The 23,586-nt window shown below is 37.4% G+C and overlaps 1 protein-coding gene across 1 annotated transcript; it reads right to left on the bottom strand.

Moving 5' to 3' along the window:
- Nucleotides 1–1,095: 1,095 nt before the first annotated feature.
- Nucleotides 1,096–21,769, bottom strand: LOC143858363 (serine/threonine-protein phosphatase PP2A catalytic subunit). The gene is made up of 11 exons (XM_077368995.1): nucleotides 21,382–21,769; nucleotides 18,458–18,514; nucleotides 12,771–12,854; nucleotides 10,943–11,014; nucleotides 8,508–8,579; nucleotides 8,212–8,252; nucleotides 6,107–6,173; nucleotides 3,366–3,557; nucleotides 3,201–3,290; nucleotides 2,998–3,105; nucleotides 1,096–1,526 (listed from the first exon to the last, which is right to left on the bottom strand). Exons 1-11 carry the CDS (start codon nucleotides 21,472–21,474, stop codon nucleotides 1,461–1,463), a joined length of 942 nt encoding a protein of 313 aa, XP_077225110.1. The 5' UTR covers nucleotides 21,475–21,769; the 3' UTR covers nucleotides 1,096–1,460.
- Between the last annotated feature and the right edge of the window lie 1,817 nt (nucleotides 21,770–23,586).

Below are 23,586 nucleotides of genomic sequence, written 5' to 3'. Positions count from 1 at the left end.
GGACAAAATCTGTCTTTTCAGTAAAAGCTGGACGAAAATACCCTTTGGCATATAAAACACGTTTTGACTTTGGAAGGGGGTTTTCAAGTCTCTACGATTGGGGTTATTAGGTATCAAAATGGGGTTACCAATTTTAGAACGGGGTTTTCAAGTCCCTGAAAATTGACCGAGAGTTCTGGAGTTTTGAAAGAGGGTTTTCAAGTCTTTAGGAATGGGGTTATCTAGTATAAAAAATGGAGTTACCAATTTCTGAATGGGCTTATCAAGTCCTTGAAAATTGGCCGAGGGTATTGGAGTTTTGGAATGGAATTTTCAAATCTCTAGGATTGGGGTTATCAAGTATCAAAATAGGGTTACTAATAACCCCAATCGTAGAGACTTGAAAACCCCCTTCCAAAGTCAAAACGTGTTTTATATGCCAAAGGGTATTTTCGTCCAGCTTTTACTGAAAAGACAGATTTTGTCCCCCATTGGTAATTTCTGAAAAGCCTGGGTCCAGTTGATAATTCTGCCTAATGTTTGTCCCCCATTGGTAATTGGTCCAAAATTTTATTAAAAAAAGCTTGCATTTTTTGTATGAAATTGTTTTCGTGTGTACCACTTCTTCTTGTGATTTTCAAAGCAATTTCCCCATCAGATACCCAAAGAATGCCCAATATCAATACACGTGCATTTTTCAATAGAAATTGCAATAGGATTATTTGATTAATGCCCCCCTTAGTCTAAATGGGACCAAACTACTTTTTCAAAGGGTATCTTCAATAGGTCAATTGGTATTGATCAAACGAAGATAGTTTATTTGGAGAATGGATCCATTGGCTTGCAGATCAAACAGAAAGAGGCCACAAGAGAGCAATTTATATTTCGTTTCTGGAAAGAAAGCTCCACATCTCATCGTTGTGTCAATAAGCCTCATTTTTCTTCAATGAACCAACCTCAAGATTACACCTTGATAATGATCCTCAGAAGCTGAGAAGCATGCCTTCAGCTTTGAGTTGAAGATCCAAGGTTGGATGCATCTTATATTAAAGTACCGAAGCTCATTGAATGAAGACCAAAAGGAAAAACAGCTATCAAAAAGTGCCAAACATAACATCAGCTAAATCAAGACTGAAATAATAGAAAGCACCCTCTAAAATTAGAATCTCCTCTCTCTACAGACCCCAGAATGCAAGAAAATAAAGAAAACCACGAGTTCTTCTTTGAAATGATACATGCTCTGCTTCAGCTTCACCACCAACGCCGAGGAAATCAGCACAGTTTTGAATATAAACGAATAAGTGGGGGAGCCTTACCTTTGCTCATTTTACATGCTTTCCCCACCACCAACCAAGCATAGAAGCTTGAAATTACAAATGTTAATCCGACAATAGATTTCTCAACATATCTGCAACTCCACCATCATCCAACAAGTTTTTGCTCATGCTGCTAGAAATTCGGTAAGAACTTTGACACTCGCCTCATAAGAAGTAGTCCGGTGTTCTACGGGTTACATCAGGCTCACCTCTCCTGGGCGCAGGCTCAAACTGCAACACAGGTAACAAGTTTTCAAACTTCTTGTGTACATTCTCAGACATGCTAAATGATAAAAATTATATATATATATATATATATATATATATATATATATATGAGGAATATGTTCGTGCGCTTGAGCGTTGGAACCAAATGGTGCACCATTCACATGGGTCCCACAATTTCTGTGAGGATCCAAACCATTCATTTGCAAGGCCCTATCATAGATAGGGTGTGTACCAAAAATCAGCTCCATTGAATCATCCTAACCCCTCCAAAAGTGGAGGGCAAAAATGGGCAGATTTGTGGTCTGTCCATTTTGACCTCCACAAATGGATGGGTTGGGATGATCCTATGGAGCTGATTTTTTGTACACACCCTATCTATGTAAGGCCCTTTCTAGTGAATGCTTTGGATCATCCTAACAATGTGGGCCTCATTGGTTAGAGAGTTCAAGCTCACCATAAGGTTCCAACGCTCAAGCTCACAATCCTCTCTCTCTCTCTCTCTCTCTCTCTCTCTCTCTCTCTATATATATATATATATATATATATATATATATATATATATATATATATATATATATATATTCCAGGATTTTCTTGTTTTATCGATGTTTCGCGACACATAGGTCCCACCATATCACGTATAAGCACATAGATGTGGACATGCCCAATAAACAACATATGATCATTGAACTAATTAATGTAGATACTGTGCACAGCCACCAAACAAAAAAAAACCGGGGAATAAGTTTGCAAAAACAAGATACAAAAGTGGCAAGAACCCAAAAAGCTTTTCAGATTCCTTTCAGAAGAGATGATACAGATACACAAGTAGCGCCAGCAATACACCAAGGGTAGCGTCAGCAAGACACCAGGGTCGGCACTGCCACTCCCTGCACATCAAGTGCACGGGCATTGGTCTGGCTAGCGTGCACAACGCACAGGGAGTGGCCCTCCCGGCATTGACGCCCTCCCTGATCATCCTCATACCAATTTCCATAATATATGGTATTCTATATTAATTGAAAGACTTTCAAAGTTCATAGACCATACCCAATGCTACGGCATCTTCCTCACAAATTAGTATGGGAAGGATCAATAATTAAAACACTTATAATCTAGTATTGGACAAGGCAATTTTCAATTGAATCCTTCATATCGCACAGGTAACATCTATGACCTACCATAACTAACTGAATTGAGATAGCAACTGGTATTACTGGTTAATGAGCCTTACTATAACAAGTCTAAATCAAACTCATTTGCATGTGAATCAGTTAGCGAGCCTTGCAAGTGATAGCAACTGGTCTTAATTGAGTGTTTTCAAGACATGCCAATCTTAAATTTCCTATAAACTTTGACATCTTTGTATACAGGCGAACTTAAATCTCATAGGAAGTTTGGTGTGTGTGTGTGTGTGTGTGTGTGTGTAGAGAGAGAGAGAGAGAGAGAGAGAGAAGGAGAGGGAGAGGGAGACCTGAATGAATGTGTGCCCTTTGCAATCATCAACTTCCAAGATCGATGCCATGTTTCCACACCGATAGCAATAGTTAGGTGCACTAAAGATGGTTACCACCTTTTGTTCCTGTTACAAATATATATGCATTTAAACCCTCAGATATTTAAACTTCTCAACCACGTGCAAAGGGATGCTCAAGATAATGAAGAAAGAAGGATTACATGTCCCCAATTGAATCCTTCCATGACTAATTGATGAGCTCTGGCGATTAGGTTTAGGTTGTTGGTGTGGTTAAATTGCTCCGATATATCCTGCAACACAAAATGCCATTAGTGAAGTCACCAGGACCAGGTAAGGTTCAAATAAAAGACGGCGGGGCAACTTACTTGGCCAAAGGTATATCCAGCTCCACGTGGAGAAATGCCCCAACCACAGCGATCATCTGGGTCAGACCATAAGAGGTCGCACATGGGCCCTTCATGAGGGACTTCTTGAACACGATCAAAATTTCGTATGTTATCAAGGGTCTCAATAGATGGGGACAAGCCACCATGCAAACAAAATATCTCTGATTCAACCTTCACATAGGACATAATGACAGTCAGCTAACAAAAATAATCCAAACTTAGTTTGACAAAATGAAACAGCTAGCCCTACTTAACAAAATCATCATATGTTGAATAGCATTGGAAACTGTCCATATTTGCGGTAAGTGTTAAAGGCATCCAAGGATTGGAGCCAAAGTTCTCCCACAAAGAATCCTGGGCAGATACATAAATAATATATGTAATGCATGGGTAGCAGTCTAAAAGAAATGTTAAGATCAATGGCAGAAAGTAGCATTTACATATGTTTTTCATAAGAACAAAGCATAGAACTATTAGCAACATTAAGTTGAGCCTTATGGAAACTTCCAAGGACTCCGCCAAGCCCATGTACAAATTTTGATGTATCAGACAATATTCATCAACTATATGTACGCTACTAGTGGTGGAAACAGTTACACAAAATGTGGAATCTTGCGCCTGGCAAAGATAAGTGCCATCAACTGATGTGGGAAAACAGCTTTGCTGATAAATTAGTTATGAAACTTAGCTCGAATAATAGATGGAAACTATTAAACAAAGGCGCCTTGTAATGCAGTGGCAGTAATTACTGGCAATAAGGAACTACAAATGTGCACAGCCAGTGTATCACTGTTTCAAAACTTAGAGAAAAACGAGAACTCAGCCGGGTAAAAGGGAGTCAACTCAGATGAGTAAATGATAAACACGGTCAAGTTTTCATTTACTCAGGCGAGTCAAAGGAGTTTTGATTGACTTGGTAGGGAAAAACTCAGACGAGCTCGGAGGGAGTCAACTCGAGTCACGACTGACGCTGAGAGTTTTTAAACAGCACGTGTGTAGCTGCCTTTGTGTAATCAATGAACAAAGACCTAAGTCATCAAATAAAATGTGAATACCAGCCATTCAATAAAATAAAATAAAATAAAAAATGTGAACAAGTGTAAACAGCAGGGCCAATTTGGGTAGTCTTATTCATGAATGTTCTCCAAATCAGATCCAAAGCCAAAATGAGAAAGCCTCGCAATCTCCGGAAACCTAATAAGATGGTGTGAATTGAAAGCCCATCATCTCTTAAGCAATTCCAAGAGACTCGAATATTGACTTACCAGTTGCAAAAGCCTAGTAACCAGTGGTCCTACCCATCATTTGCAACAAAGACCCTCCTCAAATGACCTACAGCACAGCAAGGAATGCTGGGTCCACACTTGCAAGATTTTTTTGCTAGCCCATAGTGCTATACCTCAAATGCCCATCCTCGCCAAAAGGCCCATCCTTACGATAAAACCTCTTGCCATGATTATATCAATATGAAGTGGCCATTTCTAGCAATCAGTATGTATTACTGAAAAGGTGGCACCAAGAGTACAGCCCAGAAAGCAGTTACCAAACAACAGTCGCAATAGGGAGGGCCTACCAGGCAGCAAATGCAACTATGAGAGAGAGTTTATTTTCCTTGCTGTCATATAAACAGGGGAACCCACTCAAATTAGATGGTTTACTGATATGGATATAAGGAGCTATTTTCAAGGGGCCTTGATGAGGTGGATCTAGTGTGATAAAAGGAGAACAGAAAAAGGAAGATTTTCATACATGAATCCATCACGGTGCCTTTTAACGTTCATTCACAGGTTTCCTCACTGCAATCACCTCTTGTTCCCCAATTGATTGACCCACAATGATACCTACTGCCTCCCCCAATTCGACCAGGTCATCATGAGTGGGATTCCAAATCAAATTCTCTCTCGATACGTTCCTCAAAAAATCTGATTCCTGTTGTCTTTTGGTGGAGAGGGGCTCATCTTTTGTTGTCAGGCAGGCTGCTTATCACAACTCTAGTCTAGAGAATTGTTCATATCACTTGACGAAATCAAAGGCATATGTAAAGATCATTGTGTTCCCTACTTCCCATTAAGCTAATGACTCAACTGATTGATTAGCCAAAGTGAACATAGAGACAATTAAATATAGAGCAATCTCAACAATTGATAAAATATCTTTCCCTTTAATGCATCTTTTGTCTTCTCAAAAAGTATATTAAAAAAGGTAGACAGTGCTGTAAATCCCTTATGACTTGCCTGATTTCTCTAAACGTACATCTCTGTCCATCTCAAGCTTAGGTGACCATGTATGCAGAGTAAATTTTACTAATTACTACAGTAAATATGCTAATTTTTTTGGCTTTGTTGTCTTCAGTTTGAACATACGCTTGCATGATTACATCTTGAATAAGAGTTTCTATTTTCGTAACAAACCTAAGGGCTGAATCCTGAAGGTTTATACAGATGAACTTCAAACAGTGTGAAACAGATAGATGAGTATGCTGACACCCAACAATGCCCATGATCAAACACCAGCATCAGTAAATACCTAAAGGATAAAAGGCACTCGAAATTTTGTACAGGTATATTGCTAGAATTTATGATGATTATTTGCCATATCACTACCACAAAATAAAAGTCAACAGTAGGTAAATCAGCCAAGAGAAAAAAAAAAGAGTGGAAACAGGAAACCTAAAGCCCAAAGAACTCAAGCAAAGAGGGAATATGAGAAATCCTACTAACCAAGGCTGTCAAAGGAAAATAATCAAAAAGGTCTGTGAAGATCTTCCATACATTTGCATTACCATACCTGTAACCAAGAAGTCAAAATCAAGTATTAGTAAAGATTAAAGGACCAAAAAAGAGAGAAACCAAAGGTTCTAGCACAAAATTCTAAATTGCTAACTACAAGAGCAACTAACGTCCTCTGGATACAAGAGAACCAAAGAAGCAGAAGTTTGAATACTAGAAACACAATGAAGGATATGACCACAACAGATTCAGTTTCCAGTCAACTGAAAATAAACAAAGGCCAAATCCTATGCAAACAGTTCAGTGAAAATGTCAAGAGAAAAATTGCAAATGCTTAAATATTTGAAAATCCAAAAACAACTAATGTGAAGCCAACTAAATTCCAGACTAAAAGAGAAAGGGGAAAACCGTGATAATTTCACTCGCTAACCCATCAGAATAGTCCTAATCGCAATCTGAAAAGCACAAAGAATTGTACTCGCTTATGCCCTTCACAGACTGCACAAGATAAAGGCTAGATGCCCACCTTAAATCAAATGGCCAGGAGCTCCTAGAGCCAACAACATAATTATAAATCAATCATTTTTCACAAAGAACAGCTCAGATTCCAAAACCTGAAATAGTTGTTAATGGAACCAGAAAGTGTGACTAATTCATATGGAAATGGTAGTGAAAACATTACATTACATTTACCATAAGGGCCCGTTTGGATACCTCCCGTTTTGTATTCGGATTTGGAATTGAGTTTTGAATACAAAATGAATAGATCCGGCAGCTCATGTAGAGGGAGACAAAGAGGGAAGGGGGTACTTCCTAGTGGAGGGGAGAGATTGAGGAGCAAAGAGGGTGAAGGAAACTGCCAGATCTGTGGATTTCCAATTTCTTCTTTCCACAGCAAATTTAGAATCTGATTTTTTTTTCACTGTCAGCTGCTGAATTAGAAATCCAAGAATTTGATCCGATCCAAATTACAATACAAAAAGGGCTGCAAATGTGAGAAATCCAAATCAAAATCTTCTCGGCATCCAAACGGGCCCCAAGTTAATATTCTAGTGACTGTTAGGAAGTCGTCGATTCAAAGCATTCTATCAATATTACAAATGTATGAATCTAGAGGCAAATCCATTCATCTTATGTTTTACATATAACTTGAAAAATGGAAAAACATTATAAACAAAAAATAATAAAATATTACCGTAAGAACTATTGAACCAGCAATTCAACTCCGTTACAAATAATAAGAACTATGGAACTTTGACATACCAAGAAATATTATAAGCTTGTTATTCTTTTTAGAAACCAATAAATTTAAGGATATAATCAAGCCTCAGTCGAGCAATCAAACCTCACTTACATATTAAAATGAATATGTTTCATGGTCTCACTACATAAGATGGATCTATATGCCTTTTGGTTGCAAGTCAGGTTTTTATCAAAATAAGTTAAAACGAACAACACAGATATTAAGAAAATGGATACGAAGAAATGGCCTTGCTACGCTTGTTTTGGTAACACTGTCTAGCCATCTATACAAGTGGCACTTTATGGTGAGATTGCTTCTACTGATCTTGTAGGCCAGCAATAATCGTACATTGCCCAGTTTCATTTGTTTGGATGATGCTACCCCCTTGAACGTCAGTACATCACCTCGATCAGAAGGTATGATTTTATGAGTTTTCTTTTAAATCCAAAAAGATGACTTTTCGATAATGGTGTCGATTAATAGTTCAAGATCATCGGCATGCAGAATGGCCAAACACAATGAGCCAGACTAATGGTTGTCCACCAGATTAACGGACTCAATCAACACAAAGTGCCACTCATACAGTGGAATAGACCCTCTAACTGAAAAGCTGGAAATGTGGCATTGCCTTCCTAGATTAATTCAGCACTGTAATGTTTATGAAAGCCAAATTGCAAGAAAGAGGCACAATAAAGTCTACAGATGGAGATCTCATCAAATAAAGTTATAAGAAATAACATTTCAGAAAATGTCAAAGGAACTTCTACACTTAGTTTTTGGGGTTGCAAATCATGAATACTGTCAATTCAGAACGAAATTTTCAACCGAACAAGAATGTGTGAAAGAAACTCACTTTCTTAGGCATTCATCATAAAATCCATAAACTTGTGTAATCTGCAAAGAAAATGTAATGCACGGTTCAAGGGCCCCTATTAAATATAAAAAATAGTTGAGACACCATAAATCTCGAGAAAGTAACAGATTTAGATGAAAAATGAAAGGCCTCCAAAGTGCAATATCGTGTGATAAACTGATAGTCCTAAAGAGCACTAAGACTATAATCCCTTACCCTCCAATAATAATTTGATTGGCCCAATGCACAACAAAAGGGAAAAGATCATAAGTAAACCTGGAAGTTAAAAATTATACCTGACGACTTTCATGATTTCCTCTAAGAATGGTTATTCGTTGAGGATATCGCACCTTCAGGGCCACCAGGAGCTGCATAAACAAACCAGTCAGTATCATCAAAATAGATGGAACTTCACCAAACACCAAGATGAAGAACTGTTGTGAGGCAGCCTCGGCATAAAAAATCATAAAAAAACAGTCAAGGTGAAACAGGGAAATACTTCAACATTATTAATCGCATGAAAGAACAAAAGGCCTATATTGCAATTCAAAGAAAAAAAAAACAAAAGGCCTATATTCAAAAGAAGAAACCAATCGATATGGCATACAAACATCATAGCCCAAAATTATGAAAGCTCCTGAAACCAGTGTGAAGCGGAAAAGAGTTAGTTAATATTGTTCAAATCAGGACCCAACTGAAGATGTAAAACACCCAACTCAGCACAACATCAAGCAAGTCATGGCCGAGCTCAGACTCGGCCCAGACACAATCAACAAATTGGGATTCATTTATCAACAGATTTTGATTGAGATTCCCCTTTTCATCCCTATGAGGCTATGACTAATTCCCTTCATCAATCATGAAATCATATTCAAAGCAAACAACAGGTTCCCCGTTGGCAACAACCACGGAAGTAGCTGCGGAACTACTGGGCCAAAAAAAGGTTTCAGTCGACAAGTTTTATAGGCCGGCAGGGCGGGGCCTGGCGAGAGAAAGAGACTTCAGGGATCGAATTGGATAGAGAACCTATACCATAAGAAGATCTAATCTGCTTTTGGATTGCTTCCACATCCGACTTCTTCAATTCTTGATATGGAACAGAACTTTGACTAACCTACCAGTTGTGAGCTGGCTGGATCGGCCTCCTCTCAGAGAATCTTTTAAGTTATTTTTGTATCTTGTTCAGATCAACTAACCAAGTCAACCTGCCTTCCAATAGGCAAGCCAAGTTTGGTTGGACAGTTCCTCAAAACATAAGTGAGATCCTTAATCCAAGAACCTAAAAAAAAAACGCTGAGAAAAAAGTTCAACGCACACGGAACATCTGCCACGGCCCGCGAGTACACAAGCCTCAACAACATTCTTAAAGTTATGCAAAAGTTATGAGCAAAAAACAAAATTAAATTCACAGAAACTGTCTCAGAAGAACCGAGCAATGACATACTAGAGTTAGCTTAGATAGAAGATTTTTGGGCAACTCAAATCCAAATGGGATGGGAATTGTGAAGTGCACTTTCTCAAGCCACCTATGCTTATATATGCAAATGAGGCAGAGGCTAGAGCCCTCTTATAGGAATCTTGGGGAAGTAGGGTTGTGAAAGCGGACTCTCATAGTGTTGTCATGTGCTTATAAGAGTCAGGTCCTTGGAGGCCAGTGCAGATTCTAGATGACAATTCGGACACATCTAGTGGTTAGGAGGTAGCCTCTGTTCATGTTTTATCAAAAGCAAACGACTGAGCAGATTTCTTAGCTGGGAAGGTGTTCTCACTTGGTTCATAGTATAGGTACTCTCACTTCAATTTGTCATAAATAAGTATCATATACCCATGTTTTTGTTGAACCAATAGCCAAAAAATTGTTAAAGCATGATAAACCTATTTTTCAAAGAGATTTGATCCCTATTTTTCTTTTAACTATCGTTGGGTCTGTTGAAAGATAACCACATCTCAATGTGGAGAGAAACTTTGACTCTTGGTTTGTACCAAGGTTTTAAATTTCGGTTTCGGGATTCACCGAAACTGAAATTTCAGCCGAAATCCCGAAATTTTGGTCGAAATTCGCTAGAAGTTATTGAAACTATGGATTTTTCTCCTGAAATTTCGGCCGAAATTTTGGTTTCGGTAAATTCGGCTAAAAAGGAATAAAATAATAATTTTATATTGAAATTTATCGACCGAAATTTTTTGAAAGAAATTTGGTACGTTTCGGGAATTTCGGTTTCGGAACGTTCGGATTTCGGTGTTGACCGAAATCCGAAATATTGGTCAGAAATTTCAGATTTTGGTCGAAATTTAAAACCTTGGTTTGTACAACTTTGGAAATACAACAAAAATGTCTGCTTAAAAATAATTACAAAGAAATTTCTTTAGGGAAAGCAAAATATCCATCACAAAACTGTTTTTGATCATATAACCTGGAAAAAAACTTAATTGCAGCATACTACTGAGAACAATTCCATCCTCCCCTCTAGGATATTATGGTGTCTATCATAGTAAATATAGCCCTGGCACCATAAAAAAGAAAGGATTATTTATTAGGAAATTGTCAATAAACCTTTGTATCAACAGTATCAGCAGTAATATCCGTGAGTGGCATGTATCTCTCATATATGTGCCGATTGTTTCTGAGTATGTGCGCATAATTTCATATCCAAAGTATATGAATATAATCAGTCATATATTTTCTTACAAGAGAATAACATGTAAATGGGAAGATTCATCTCGTACTTACCGTTACAGTCTCAACTGAATAATAACCACGATCAACATAGTCCCCCATAAACAAGTAATTGGTATCTGGACACTACAAGTCACAGAATCATTGAAAACAACACACATGTTATCAGGCCATGAACATTGAAAAAGAACAAAGAAACCAATAGCAACTTAATATAATAAAAAGTGGTATCAGTTCCCCAAAATAAAGAAGCAATTTGGACCAACTTCAACTCAATTTTATTCAGAAAGATTTTTCTTTATTTCAAATTCAGAAAATAAATTAATTAATAAGAAAGATTTTTCTTTACTGCAAATTCAATAACATGATCGTATTTCCATGGGATACTTTCTAGCTTTCATTACATGGAAGAAATTACAAGTAATTAAAATTAATGGCTCAAAAAGGAAAGGGCCAGCAGTCAGATTTTGCACCGCAATGCAGGAATCTCTCATTCATTTGACTCCTTAATCCCAATGACTCCAAGTATGCACACCAAACATCACTGTTATGATCACAGCACTAGCACACCTCACTAGCATGGGTTTAAATTACCACCGAAAATGGCACGTGTTAAAGTATAAAAGATAAATAACGCCTTTCTCCAACACCTAAAGCTTTTGGAGAAGTTGGTAAGTTAACATGTTGGAGAAGTTGGTAAGTTAACATGGTATCACAGCCAACGGTCTCGAGTTCAAACCTCTAGGATAGCAAAATTCCACATGCGATGGTCGGCCCAAGTGGGACCACATGTGCCACGTGTTTGCCAAGTGGGCCACACGTGCAAGGGAGTGTTAAAGTATAAAAGATAAATAACGCCTTTCTCCAACAACTTACGCTTTTGGAGAAGTTGGTAAGTTAACAACAAGAAACGACCAAAATGCTTCCATTTCCATCCCCACCAAAACGGAAACCGAAACGACCAAAATGCATTAACCAAAGTCATAAGTGTAATAGTGGTATATTATATTAGTGTGTATTGCATAATTATATTTATATGAATTTGTTTTTAAAGGCAATTATATTTATATGAATTGCATGCAAAATGTGGAGCATGTATTATGTATAAATGTTTATATGAATTACATGTGAAATTTGGTATTTGCTAAATTATAAGACCTGTGCAATAGTGCATGTCACTAGGTGTTCAATGCTTTTAAACCATTATGGATGGTTGCCTTGCTTATGTGATGATTTTTAAGTGTGTGCTTGTGCTTATTCTAGCATTTCCTGAAGTTTCGTCCTTAAATTCTATCTTTTGCGTATGTTTCCATACGTTTCCTTGATTTTACATGATTTCCACCGAAATTTCGAACCAAAACCGAAACATTTCTGTGCCGACCGAAACCAAAACCGAAATTTAAAACCTTGCTCACCAGGGCTACGATTCCCAGTGCTAGCAAAGTTAAGTTTGATGCATGGATGGGAGGAAGAACCCACCAAGGATAATGGGCATCTCGTAGAATGGAACTAATTTTGTAGATGTCCCATGACTTCCGAAGATTAGAAGCAGATATGCCCGTGAAAGCGTTGCTTGAAGCAGATATGCCCAGGTGTGTGTCTTTTGTTTTTTTTTCCTTTTTTATTCTTATTCAGATAGAGGTTGTCAAAAAAAACTCTTCCTAACCCAAAAAACATCAATATAATAATAATGTTAGTTCTCTTCAGAAAAAATATAACTAAATTGTATATAAATATCCTCTAAGGAGCTTAAACAAAATGAATCAAATTCAATCATCAACACATATGCCATAAAAATAAAGAAATGTCAAACAAATGACATTACACCCATTTTGAGCACTCACACTCCTCATTGAATAGAAAAATACAATCTGAGAATTACCTTCCCTCCAATTTGAAAAAGTTCTGCAAGATCATGAAATTGCCCGTGAATATCACCACATATCGTCACAGGACTTTTCACAGGCTGCAGCACCAAAAAAAAAGAGAATTTTTATCAGAACTTTTAACAATTAATGCATAGTGAATATATAAGTACAATTTCCGATACAATTCATGGTGATTGTTTTTGTTTTTTTTTAATGGTTAATTCGTGGTGAATATATACAAGTAAAATTTCTGATATAGTTAAGTCATGACGTGGTGATTGAATGCCAATTTGAGTCTAAAGACAACAATATAAGTCACAATTCCAAACTAAATGAAGTGCCACAGAAGACTTTTCCCCCTTTAGTTCAGAGTTTTCAGAACTGAGAATAGTAATAATGTGAAATAGGGATTACTTGCTAAAGAACAGTTAGAAGCAATAATTTTTCTCATCGTAGCCTTCTTTGACTCTATTACATGCTCACTTTTCTTGCTAATACTGTTCAATTATCAATATATTTGTTCATGCTTCCAAACTGTTATTAGTATATATGGATGATTCAGTTGTACATACTATTAGTTGATCCAGTTGTACATACTCTTCGTAGCCTTCATTAGCATCCTTTCCACAAATAGGTCCAAAATAAGCCCATTGAGTTTCACTATTTGGACTTCGAAAGAGAGTCCAATACCAGCATGACCCCGTTTCCCTATACTAGACCCGTCGAAATTCGGCTTAACGAGCCCAATGGGAGGAGACTACCCAGGAGACGGCTTGTCTTTGACAATCCTACTCAAACAAACTTCCGCCCAAGATCTACAGATAGACGATTTCGTAATAACCATGAAATCAGGGAGAATGGCCGCCGCCAATGCACAATGGGAGAAAAAAATATGTTGTTGAATGGAGTCGATGGGCCTATAATTACCATTGAATACTCGATTATTCTTCTCTTTCACAAACCTAACAATTTACAACACAATCCGACTCAAAAACTAAATGAATTACAATACATTTGAGGTTGGGAACATCAATAAATCTAAAAATTTCCAAGAACCTTATGAATATTGTGGCAAAAAATATAGGGAAAAAGAAAAGATTAAAGAAAGCTTTCATTCCAGGATCCTATCGCAGATAGACAGTGCAGAAAATCATGAAATATATACAGTCCCAACACCAAGTATATCATCTTAGAGACAGAATATCATCTAAATTCTACCATTCATGAAAAAAATATCATCTAAATTCCATCTTAATCCAAATTTTGGGCAAAGACTTCAATTCCATCATTGTTAATTTCCCAAACTCAAAGTACGAAGTTTAGAGGAGCCTTCCATCAAAGATTCAAACTCCTTCCTCTATAGTCGACCACAATGTAATCAGTGGAGAATGGACAAAGCTTATTTTATTTTAATAGAAGAGCCACAGGTAATGACACTTAAAGAGTACCTTGGGTACTGCCACTTGATTGACATAAACCTAAAAACATGTTGTGTTGCGAATTTATAACAGCAATAATACAACTGGAACTAACCAGGGAAGGGTTCTAAAATTAACAGTTTTAAGGTAACCATGACTTCACCCTACAAAGCAGTTTTTTTTTTTAATGGTAAACCCTACAAAGCAGTTAAGCAATAGTCGGAGATAATCAAACAATGGAAGGTATTCTTTGAACTAGCAACAAAGATCTTCGAATTTTCCTTGCCTTCATAACATAAACACAAATAAAAAGGAAAGACAAGATAAGAATATGAAAAGAAATTGAAGCCCGTCAACATTTCAATTCAATAAAGGTTCTAGCCCTTCAAGTATTGGTCTAGCACCACTGCTGCTTGGAACCATTGTATGAAGTATGAATGGTAGAACTGCAATTAACTAAGAATCAGTCAGAAATATTGTACGACTCAAGTAACCAAAAAATAGATTTTTTTTCAAATATTACAAGATGAATTCACGTTACACAATTTTTTCAGGTCCAATTAGGTATCTATGAAGGGTAGAACTGCACTAACTAAGAATCGGTCAGAAATATTGTACTTCGACTCAAGTGACCCAATAATATATATATATATATATATATATATATATATAGAGAGAGAGAGAGAGAGAGAGAGAGAATGGTTTCTAGAGACAAGTGCAGATAAGTTATCTACACACTAGCTTAAAATACAGTGGGAGCCCACATTGTTTGGGTGATCCAAAGCATTCATTTGATCAGCTTCGTAGGATCATCCTAACCCTTCGAACCGTGGAGGCAAAAAATGGACAGATTTGTGAAGGTTTATACACGTCCATTTTACCTCCACAGATCATAGGGTTGGGATGATCCTATGGAGCTGATTTTTTGTGGACACCCTATCTATGTGAGGGCCAATCAAATGAATGGTTTGGATCACCCAAACAACATGCCCTCCACTGTATTTTAAGCTAGTGTGTAGATAACTTATCTACCTACACTTGTGTGTAGAAACCGTTTTCTCATATATATATATATATATATATATATATATATATGAGAAAACGGTTCCTACACATATGTGTAGAGAGTTCTCTACATACTAGCTTAAAATACAGTGGGGGCCCACATTGTTTGGGTGATCCAAGCCATGCATTTTAAAGGCCCTCACATAGATAGGGTGTCTACAAAAAATCAGATCCATAGGATCATCCCAACCCTACGATTTGTGGAGGTAAAATGGATGTCTTTAAACCTTCACAAATCAGTCCATTTTTTGCCTCCACAGTTCGAATGGTTAGGATGATCCTATGGATTTGATTTTTTGTGGACACCCTATCTATGTGAGGGCCTTAAAAATGAATGGTCTGGATCACCCAAATAATGTGGCCCCCACTGTATTTTAAGCTAGTGTGTAGATAACTTATCTACACATGTGTAGGAACCGTTCTCTCTCTCTCTCTCTCTCTCTCTCTCTCTATATATATATATATATATATATATATATATATATATATATATATATAGAGAGAGAGAGAGAGAGAGAAAGGAAAAGGATTGTACGCTCGAGCTTACCAAGCTTATGGTACGCTCGAGTGCCCCAATCACATGGGTCCCACATTTTTTGTGGTGATCCAAAGCATTCATTTGCAAGGCCCTATCATAGATAGGGTGTGTACCAAAAATCAGCTCCATTGAATCATCCTAACCCCTGCAAAAGTGGAGGGCAAAAATGGGCAGATTTGTGGTCTGTCCATTTTGTCCTCCACAAATGGATGGGTTAGGATGATCCTATGGAGCATATTTTTGGTACACACCCTATCTATGATAGCGCATTTCAAATGAATGCTTTGGATCATCCTAACAAAGTGGGCCCATATGTGATTAGGCACTCGAGCATACCATAAGCTTGGTACGCACGAGCGTACATATATATATATATATATATATAGAGAGAGAGAGAGAGAGAGAGAGTTCCTAAGGGTGTCCTCATATAAGCTTATATGAGGTGGCTCTCACAAAACATAAGGGGCCCACATTGTTAGGATGATCCGAAGCATTCATTTGAAAGGCCCCATCATAGATAGGGTGTGTACAAAAAATCAGCTCCATTGGATCATCCTAACCCCTCCAAATGCGGGGGCAAAAATGGGCAGATTTGTGGATAAAACGTGTCTATCCATTTTTGCCCCCACTTTTGGAGGGGTTAGGATGATCCAATGGAGCTGATTTTTTGTACACACCCTATCTATGATGGGGCCTTTCAAATGAATGCTTCGGATCATCCTAACAATGTGGGCCCCTTATGTTTTGTGAGAGCCACCTCATACCTCATATAAGCTATATGAGGGCACCCTTAGGAACTCTATTCTCATATATATATATATATATATATATATATATATATATATATATATATATATATGAGAGAACGGTTCCTACACACATGTGTAGATAAGTTATCTACACACTAGCTTAAAACACAATGGGGGCCACATTATTTGGGTGATCCAAACCATTCATTTTTAAGGCCCTCACATAGATAGGGTGTCCACAAAAAATCAGATCCATAGGATCATCCTAACCATTCGAACTGTGGAGGCAAAAATTGGACTAATTTGTGAAGGTTTAAAGACATCCATTTTACCTCCACAAATCGTAGGGTTGGGATGATCCTATGGATCTGATTTTTTGTAGACACTCTATCTATGTGAGGGCCTTTAAAATGGATGGCTTGGATCACTCAAACAATATGGGCCCCCACTGTATTTTAAGCTAGTGTCTAGAGAACTCTCTACACATATGTGTAGGAACCGTTTTCTATATATATATATATATGAGGAAAGTGTTGGTGAGCTTAAGCGCCCCAATCACATGGGTCCCACATTTTCTGTGGTGATCCAAACCATTCATTTGCAAGGCCCTATCATAGATAGGGTGTGTAACAAAAATCAGCTCCATAGGATCATCCTAACCCCTCCATTTGTGGAGGACAAAAAATGGGCAGATTTGTGGAAAATGTCTGTCTATTTTGACCTCCACAAATGGATGGGTTAGGATGATCCTATGGAGCTGATTTTTGGTACACACCCCATCTATGTAAGGGCCTTTCAAATGAATGCTTTGGATCATCCTAACAAAGTAGACCCCAATGTGATTGGGCGCTTAAGCTCACCATAAGTTTGGTGAGCTTAAGCTCACCAACACTCTCTCTCTCTCTCTCTCTCTCTCTCTCTCTCTCTCTCTCTCTCTCTCTCTATATATATATATATATATATATATATATATATTAGAAGATGAATTCATGTCACAAAATTTTTTCAGGTCAAATTAGGTATCTGTTGAGCTTTATAAATACATACATGTGTGTGTGCGCGCGCGCCATTCAAAAAATATATATGTACTATATATAAGTGTGCGCACGTGCATAAACGTATATACAAATATTGGCAAAACACATATTTAAGGAGAGCCAGAAGGTCAGCTGAATTGGCAATAGGTGTGTCCTGCATAAGTTTAAGGGTGTGTACTGTGAATATCCTTTGTAGCCTCTTATTGTTTTCTTTAATAATATCATTTTTAAACAAAGATCTTTAATAATATCATGCTATCCTTGTTAAAAAAAATTGAACTCATTGGGAAAGCACACGTCAAGTCTGTACTAGCTGTTTGACATTTACGAAGAGCCAGTAACTCTCATTTATATTATGATATAATTAGTCCTTATATCAATAGGGAGAGTAAAAGTCAGTCTACCTGGCCCTAGATTAAAAAAAAAGCCCCATTATCTGTTAAAATAATATGATTAGTGATGATCTAAGGAACCTCAATATACATTGATATGGGATACACAAGTTTTCTCCTGTGACAGCCAGCTTCGTGGAAATACTGACCATTAATTACATCACACGGGGAATAACATATTAAGGAGGAAACCATCAGTTTTAGGGAACCAGCTCCAAATGGAATGTTTCTATAGGAAGCAGGCTCCAATAAAAAGTTAATTTGTTCAATCGATTGTAAGAAAGCCAATAACCTTTGCCCCCAAAAGCTGACAGATCAGAGAAGAATTTCCTTCAGGAAAAAAAGTAACTTCTGCATCCCAATACCTTGAACAGTCAAAGAATCATCTAAGTACAATCATATAAATCAGAACCCACCAAAATTCTATGAGATCTAAAGCTATAAAAGATAAAGCACATAAGGGAAGTAATTGAACAACAGGAAATGGAATAACAGAACTCACCTGTACATTGCTTTCTTCCATCAATATCTCCTTGGCCTTCTCACATAACACTCTAACCTGCATCAAAAAAGAAGAGAGCACGCAAGCTAAGTTTGCAGACCCTAAATGCCATGGCATGCATTAGTTTGGATCGATGCTCAAAATCAACACCTAAACTATATCATTATATTGCGAGAAAGAACTTTTGATAGGCTATAAGAAAAAACAAGTATAATACAGATAGCTTGAGATTGTATGTTATAAAAACACCTGAAACTTCAGGTGTAAGAGCTGGGATGCTACAGGGAATCAGTTCCAATGTCTCAAAACAGGACCCTACTTACAACTCGTTTCAGTGATCCGTTTTTTTTTTTAATGAATGGTTGCAGATTTCATTAATTATCAAAGGGGCCAACTAAGGCAGTCAACCCGAAACAGGAAAATACAAGACGAAATACAGAAATATCAACAAAGAATGCAACAGATACCCTAATTCAAGGAAGCAAGAAAGAAAAAAAAAACTCCAAACCCTGCATATCAACTCCCTCCCTCGCTAACCGATCCACTAAGCTATTAGCCGATCTTCTAACATGTGAAAAGAAAATTGAGGACCCAGAAACTCTGTCATGAAACTCTATCATGAAACTTCAGGTGTAAGAGCTGGGATGCTACAGGGAATCAGTTCCAATGTCTCAAAACAGGACCCTACTTACAACTGGTTTCAGTGATCCATTTTTTTTTTTTAAATGAATGGTTGCAGATTTCATTAATCATCAAAGGAGCCAACTAAGGCAGTCAACCCGAAACAGGAAAATAAAAGACGATGAGGGTTACTGGATGGCGCTCGCACTCTTCTTATTCAAATGCGGGTCCCCAAGAGTTATTGGGGTGATGCCGTCCTCACTGTCAACTACCTTGCCAATCGGCTTACCTCCTCTGTCCTTGGTGGTTCCTCACCTTTTGCTATGTTACGTCCTCATCATGACCCTTTCCCTCTCACTCCACGGATCTTTGGTTGTGTATGCTTTGTACACAATCTTGGTCATGGCCTTGATAAGTTGGAACGGATAATATCAGAATACGAGATCTTTGTACACTCCTCGTATTTGTCGTGCACATTAGTCCGTCAAGGTCTTGTATAATATCATAATACAAGACATATGCACAACAATATATAAACCATCTGTGAGGTACAACCAAGTTCCTTTGGACAGCCATAAAGACACTCCCCGTGTATGAAGTGTCAATCATCAATAGCTCTCTTTCGTGGTGGATACCACCATAAATCACAGAGAAAGTGTCAATCCCATGACACCTAGGCAAAGATTACGGGCATAGATCCAAACTCGAAGAAGAGGTGGTATTATTATTTTTTCAAACGAGCAACTGCATTGCAGCAAAAAAGGACAAATTACAAAGGGACAAATTACAAAGGGACAAGCTATCCTTGAATAACAAAGGTTACACTTGAAGCACAAAACAGAACTGCAACTACACTATAGGGAAAAGACAACTGATAATCAAAGTGCTCTGATCACAACTCGTTGTATGGCCAAAACATCTGCTACCGGGCTGGCCAACAACAAGTGATGTTGTAAATGCAGTTTGATTAGGTTGTACAGGTAAGAAATTTCCAATACTAACTTCCAAGATGCGGTATCATTTCAAAGTTCCATACTACCCCGCAATGAATGCACTATATTAAAAGCACTCCAATGAAAAATATGGCTAACAAAGCAAATCTTTAAAAAGTCAACTTTAGTGAAATGATATGTAATAACTAACTTTAGTGAAATGATATGTAATAACTAAATTGAGGTATCCAAATAACTGAAAAGTTGAACGAAGAGCATGATGCATGCGAGTGATAAATAGTTGGTGTCAAAAAATAACAACGAACAACTATACAATACTTACCATGTTACCATTGAAATGCAACAAAAAGCTAATGACTAGTAAGTTCACTAGACGGGCTAAAAACCAGGACTAGGTCAAAGCTCAAGTAAAATTAAAATTTACACTAAATCATTCTGCAAGTTCCCAGAAAAAAATTGAAAACCATTTCAAACTATAAAAACGTCAGGGCACACTTATGAAAACTATGATGAATAGCCTCAGTTAAATTATACCATGGAGGCATCAAAATCTCACCAAAAGAAGCACCACATGTTGCCACTGTATAGTAGGGCCGTTGGAGAACCAAAAAAAAAAGGCTACAATTTGAAAAAGTGTTAGATTTGGAAGTAAACTGAAACAAAAATGGTATTTCCCATCTGCCTCGTTGTGTCACCAATCAAACACTTCAAAATAGAAACTGAAAATGGAAAAGAAGTTTTCATATTGAATTGGGAATCAAATCAATAAAAAATAAAAAAACCTACATAGTTAACCAGGCTATGAATGAATCTGCACTCAACAAAAGGAAATTGAATTGTTTCCTATTAAGATATGCTTTCATTAACATATATTTCCATCGCAAGTAATCAGTAGATACCCATTTCAATGGATCTCAGACCTAATCACCATAACAACAACCTATAGCCTGAGAAGAAAAAAATAAATCCACCAATTACGACAGAAGAAATTGATCCCTGCAACATGACGAACCCTAATATGAAAAGTACGGAAACAGAAATAAATTGTACAGGAGATCTGAAACATTTGTATGGCAAATCTAAGCCACGAAGCTGCAATCTCATAAAATTCCTTTCCCTAGATCTCAAAAACCCTAACTCTACCAAAACAGAGAAACATTAAAGAAACGGCCTAGATCAGGAACAAAACACGCTAATTGACACAAATCGACGTTGATTGGCCGAAAAACATCCGATTTGGACAGATCAAAAGAGAATCGAGCAACAGAGATCGAGCATTTGTGGAGAAAATAAAATAACCTACATTAATTAACAGAAAACGAGAAATCATATGGAAAAGAGAGAGAGAACCTCTTGCTCGGAGAGGGGTTTGCACTGCATTAGCTGAGAAATATGCTCGTCAATGTTGCCATGGGAGTTTGAAGGTACTGGATCCACGCCCATCTTCTTCTTCAACACAGGAAAATCAACCTCTTCTCCTTCCCAATATAAGAGGGAAATGAATAGGCAAATCAGAGAAAGAAAAAAATACCAAACCCTAACCCTAACCCTCGTTTTGATATGTGCACTCTCTCCTCTTTTGGGAGACAGAGGAGTGGGGGAGGGATGGAATAACCAGTGGTGGTGGTGCTATCAATGAGAAAACCCTCGGCCTCTTTAGATCGCCCTTTTTTATTTTGAGAGGCGAGAAAAAGTAGAGAACGCCTGCAAATGATATACTTTTATGTGGACACTTTCTCTCTCCGTCTCGAGTTGTGTGTTTATTATTATCTTTACAATATAATCCGGCTACTGATATTAGCACTATCATGTTTTGATAATTGCACTGACTCATCTGGTCTTTTATTGTTTAAATAGCGGTTGGAGGTTATTACAGTTTCCAATATGGTCTCAGAAGCCGAGTAAAAAAGAAAAGACAAGCTGAGTTTGTGAAATTATTAAAATATGTAGTGCCAATATCAGTAATAATCCAACAACAGAGACTGTTTTGCGGACAATTTATGTCTACTTTCTTCATTTTTGTTGGGTCGGTGACGTATTTGCCATTCTCTTCCTAGGGCCACCCCTTGTAGTGTAAAAGGGTAGTTATAAATATGAAGAGTGGGCTGACCCTCGGAAGAAAAGGGGGCGATTATATCACTTCCCTTTTTGTTGGGAAAAAAAAATGTAGGCCCATCCTATGTCATTTAGTGAGGCGCCACTGCCACCACTACTTATTCAGCCTTGGGTTTAAATGTTAGGAGGAATATATGCATTGTATACATTGATTTAAATTTTGGTTTCGGTTTCACCCTAGGCTAAAACCAAAATTTCGGCCGAAATCCGGTAATAAAAAAAAAGTATTATTTTATTAATTCTCAGATTCAGTACGAAATTATCGAAATTTCGGTAATTTCTTCAGCTGAAATTTGGGGGTTTAGGCGAAATTTGTGTTATGCCCCAACCGAAAATTTGAGATTTCGGAATTCAAACGAAATTTGCCGTTTGGATATGCGGGTTTTAGAATCTTAGATTTCCACAAAATTGTAGATGGGAGACAAGAGAAGAAAGAGATCGGTTGTTGTTTTATGATTTCTTGCCCTTCTTTCCGACAGCAAGAGAGCAGGTGATCTTCCCATGATTGCAGGTTTTAGAAATCTCAGGATGGGGGAGAGATTTCTAAAACCTGGATTTTTTACTTAAAATCCAAGAAATGTTGCCAGGACAACATTCAGCAGCTTGATCATGAACCCTCTTCTACATTGTTTTCAAACTAAAACCTGTATTCTAAAATCCGTGTATCCAAACGGCCCCTTAAAACCACGAGTGTATCAAGCTTTCTAAAATGGGTAAAGCAGCTCTGCCCAAACTATAAGTAAGGTTACCGGGTTTGTGTGTGCGTGAGATTGACTGAGTGGATAGTACCATCAATATCAATGGTGAGGAACTCACACAGAGACATGTATGTGTATTTAATACCATTGATCTGGCAGAACATCATGAGGCGACTCGTGACCTTAGTCCTTATTGAACTGTTATCTAACTACAAAAAAAAATCAATTGTTTAGTTACTGTCAACAACCCTAATTCCATGTTCGTTTGAGATTGTGGCAACCGATTGTAGGCCCCAAACCTATTACAGGACTAAAAATTAGATGTAATTTATTTAATGGTCTAAATTAAATGTAATTTTTTAGTACTCTAATCGGTTCGGGGCCCACAAGCCACAACCTCAAACGAAAAGGGCTAAGAGTGGATTGGTGAGTCAGACCTAGAAATTCCAACCTATAAGATTTTCATACGTTTTCTAGGTGACTGTTATTCTTTAGAAAGTCCTCTTCAATTTCTCTAGCATCATTAACTTGGCAAATGGTAGGTGTTAAGATTTTTATTTTTACGTTTTGGGGGCGTTTGGATACATAGATTTTATAATCCAGGATTGCAAAATTCAAGATTTTACAAGCTAAAACCTGGGTTTTATGTAAAACTTGAATTTTATAAGCTTTTTGTTCATCTATAAGCATCTCAGTATTACCTCATTTTTCTCACTATTATTTCTATAGTAGCTCTTGAGAA

This window comes from Tasmannia lanceolata, unplaced genomic scaffold (genome assembly GCF_043159265.1).
Source record: "Tasmannia lanceolata isolate RefF3 unplaced genomic scaffold, GAP_Taslan_0.1 ptg000026l, whole genome shotgun sequence".
NCBI lineage: Eukaryota > Viridiplantae > Streptophyta > Magnoliopsida > Canellales > Winteraceae > Tasmannia > Tasmannia lanceolata.
This window is presented reverse-complemented; position numbering and strand designations above follow the sequence as displayed.

Excerpts from the sequence above, each read along its gene's own strand:
- LOC143858363 (XM_077368995.1), bottom strand. The coding sequence starts at position 21,474 with ATGGGCGTGGATCCAGTACCTTCAAACTCCCATGGCAACATTGACGAG. Across the intron at positions 11,015-12,770 it reads TTTTTCAAATTGGAGGGAAG|TGTCCAGATACCAATTACTT; the intron begins GTAATTCTCAGA and ends TGTGACTTGTAG. Across the intron at positions 3,558-6,106 it reads ATTTTCCTTTGACAGCCTTG|GTTGAATCAGAGATATTTTG; the intron begins GTTAGTAGGATT and ends TCCTATGTGAAG.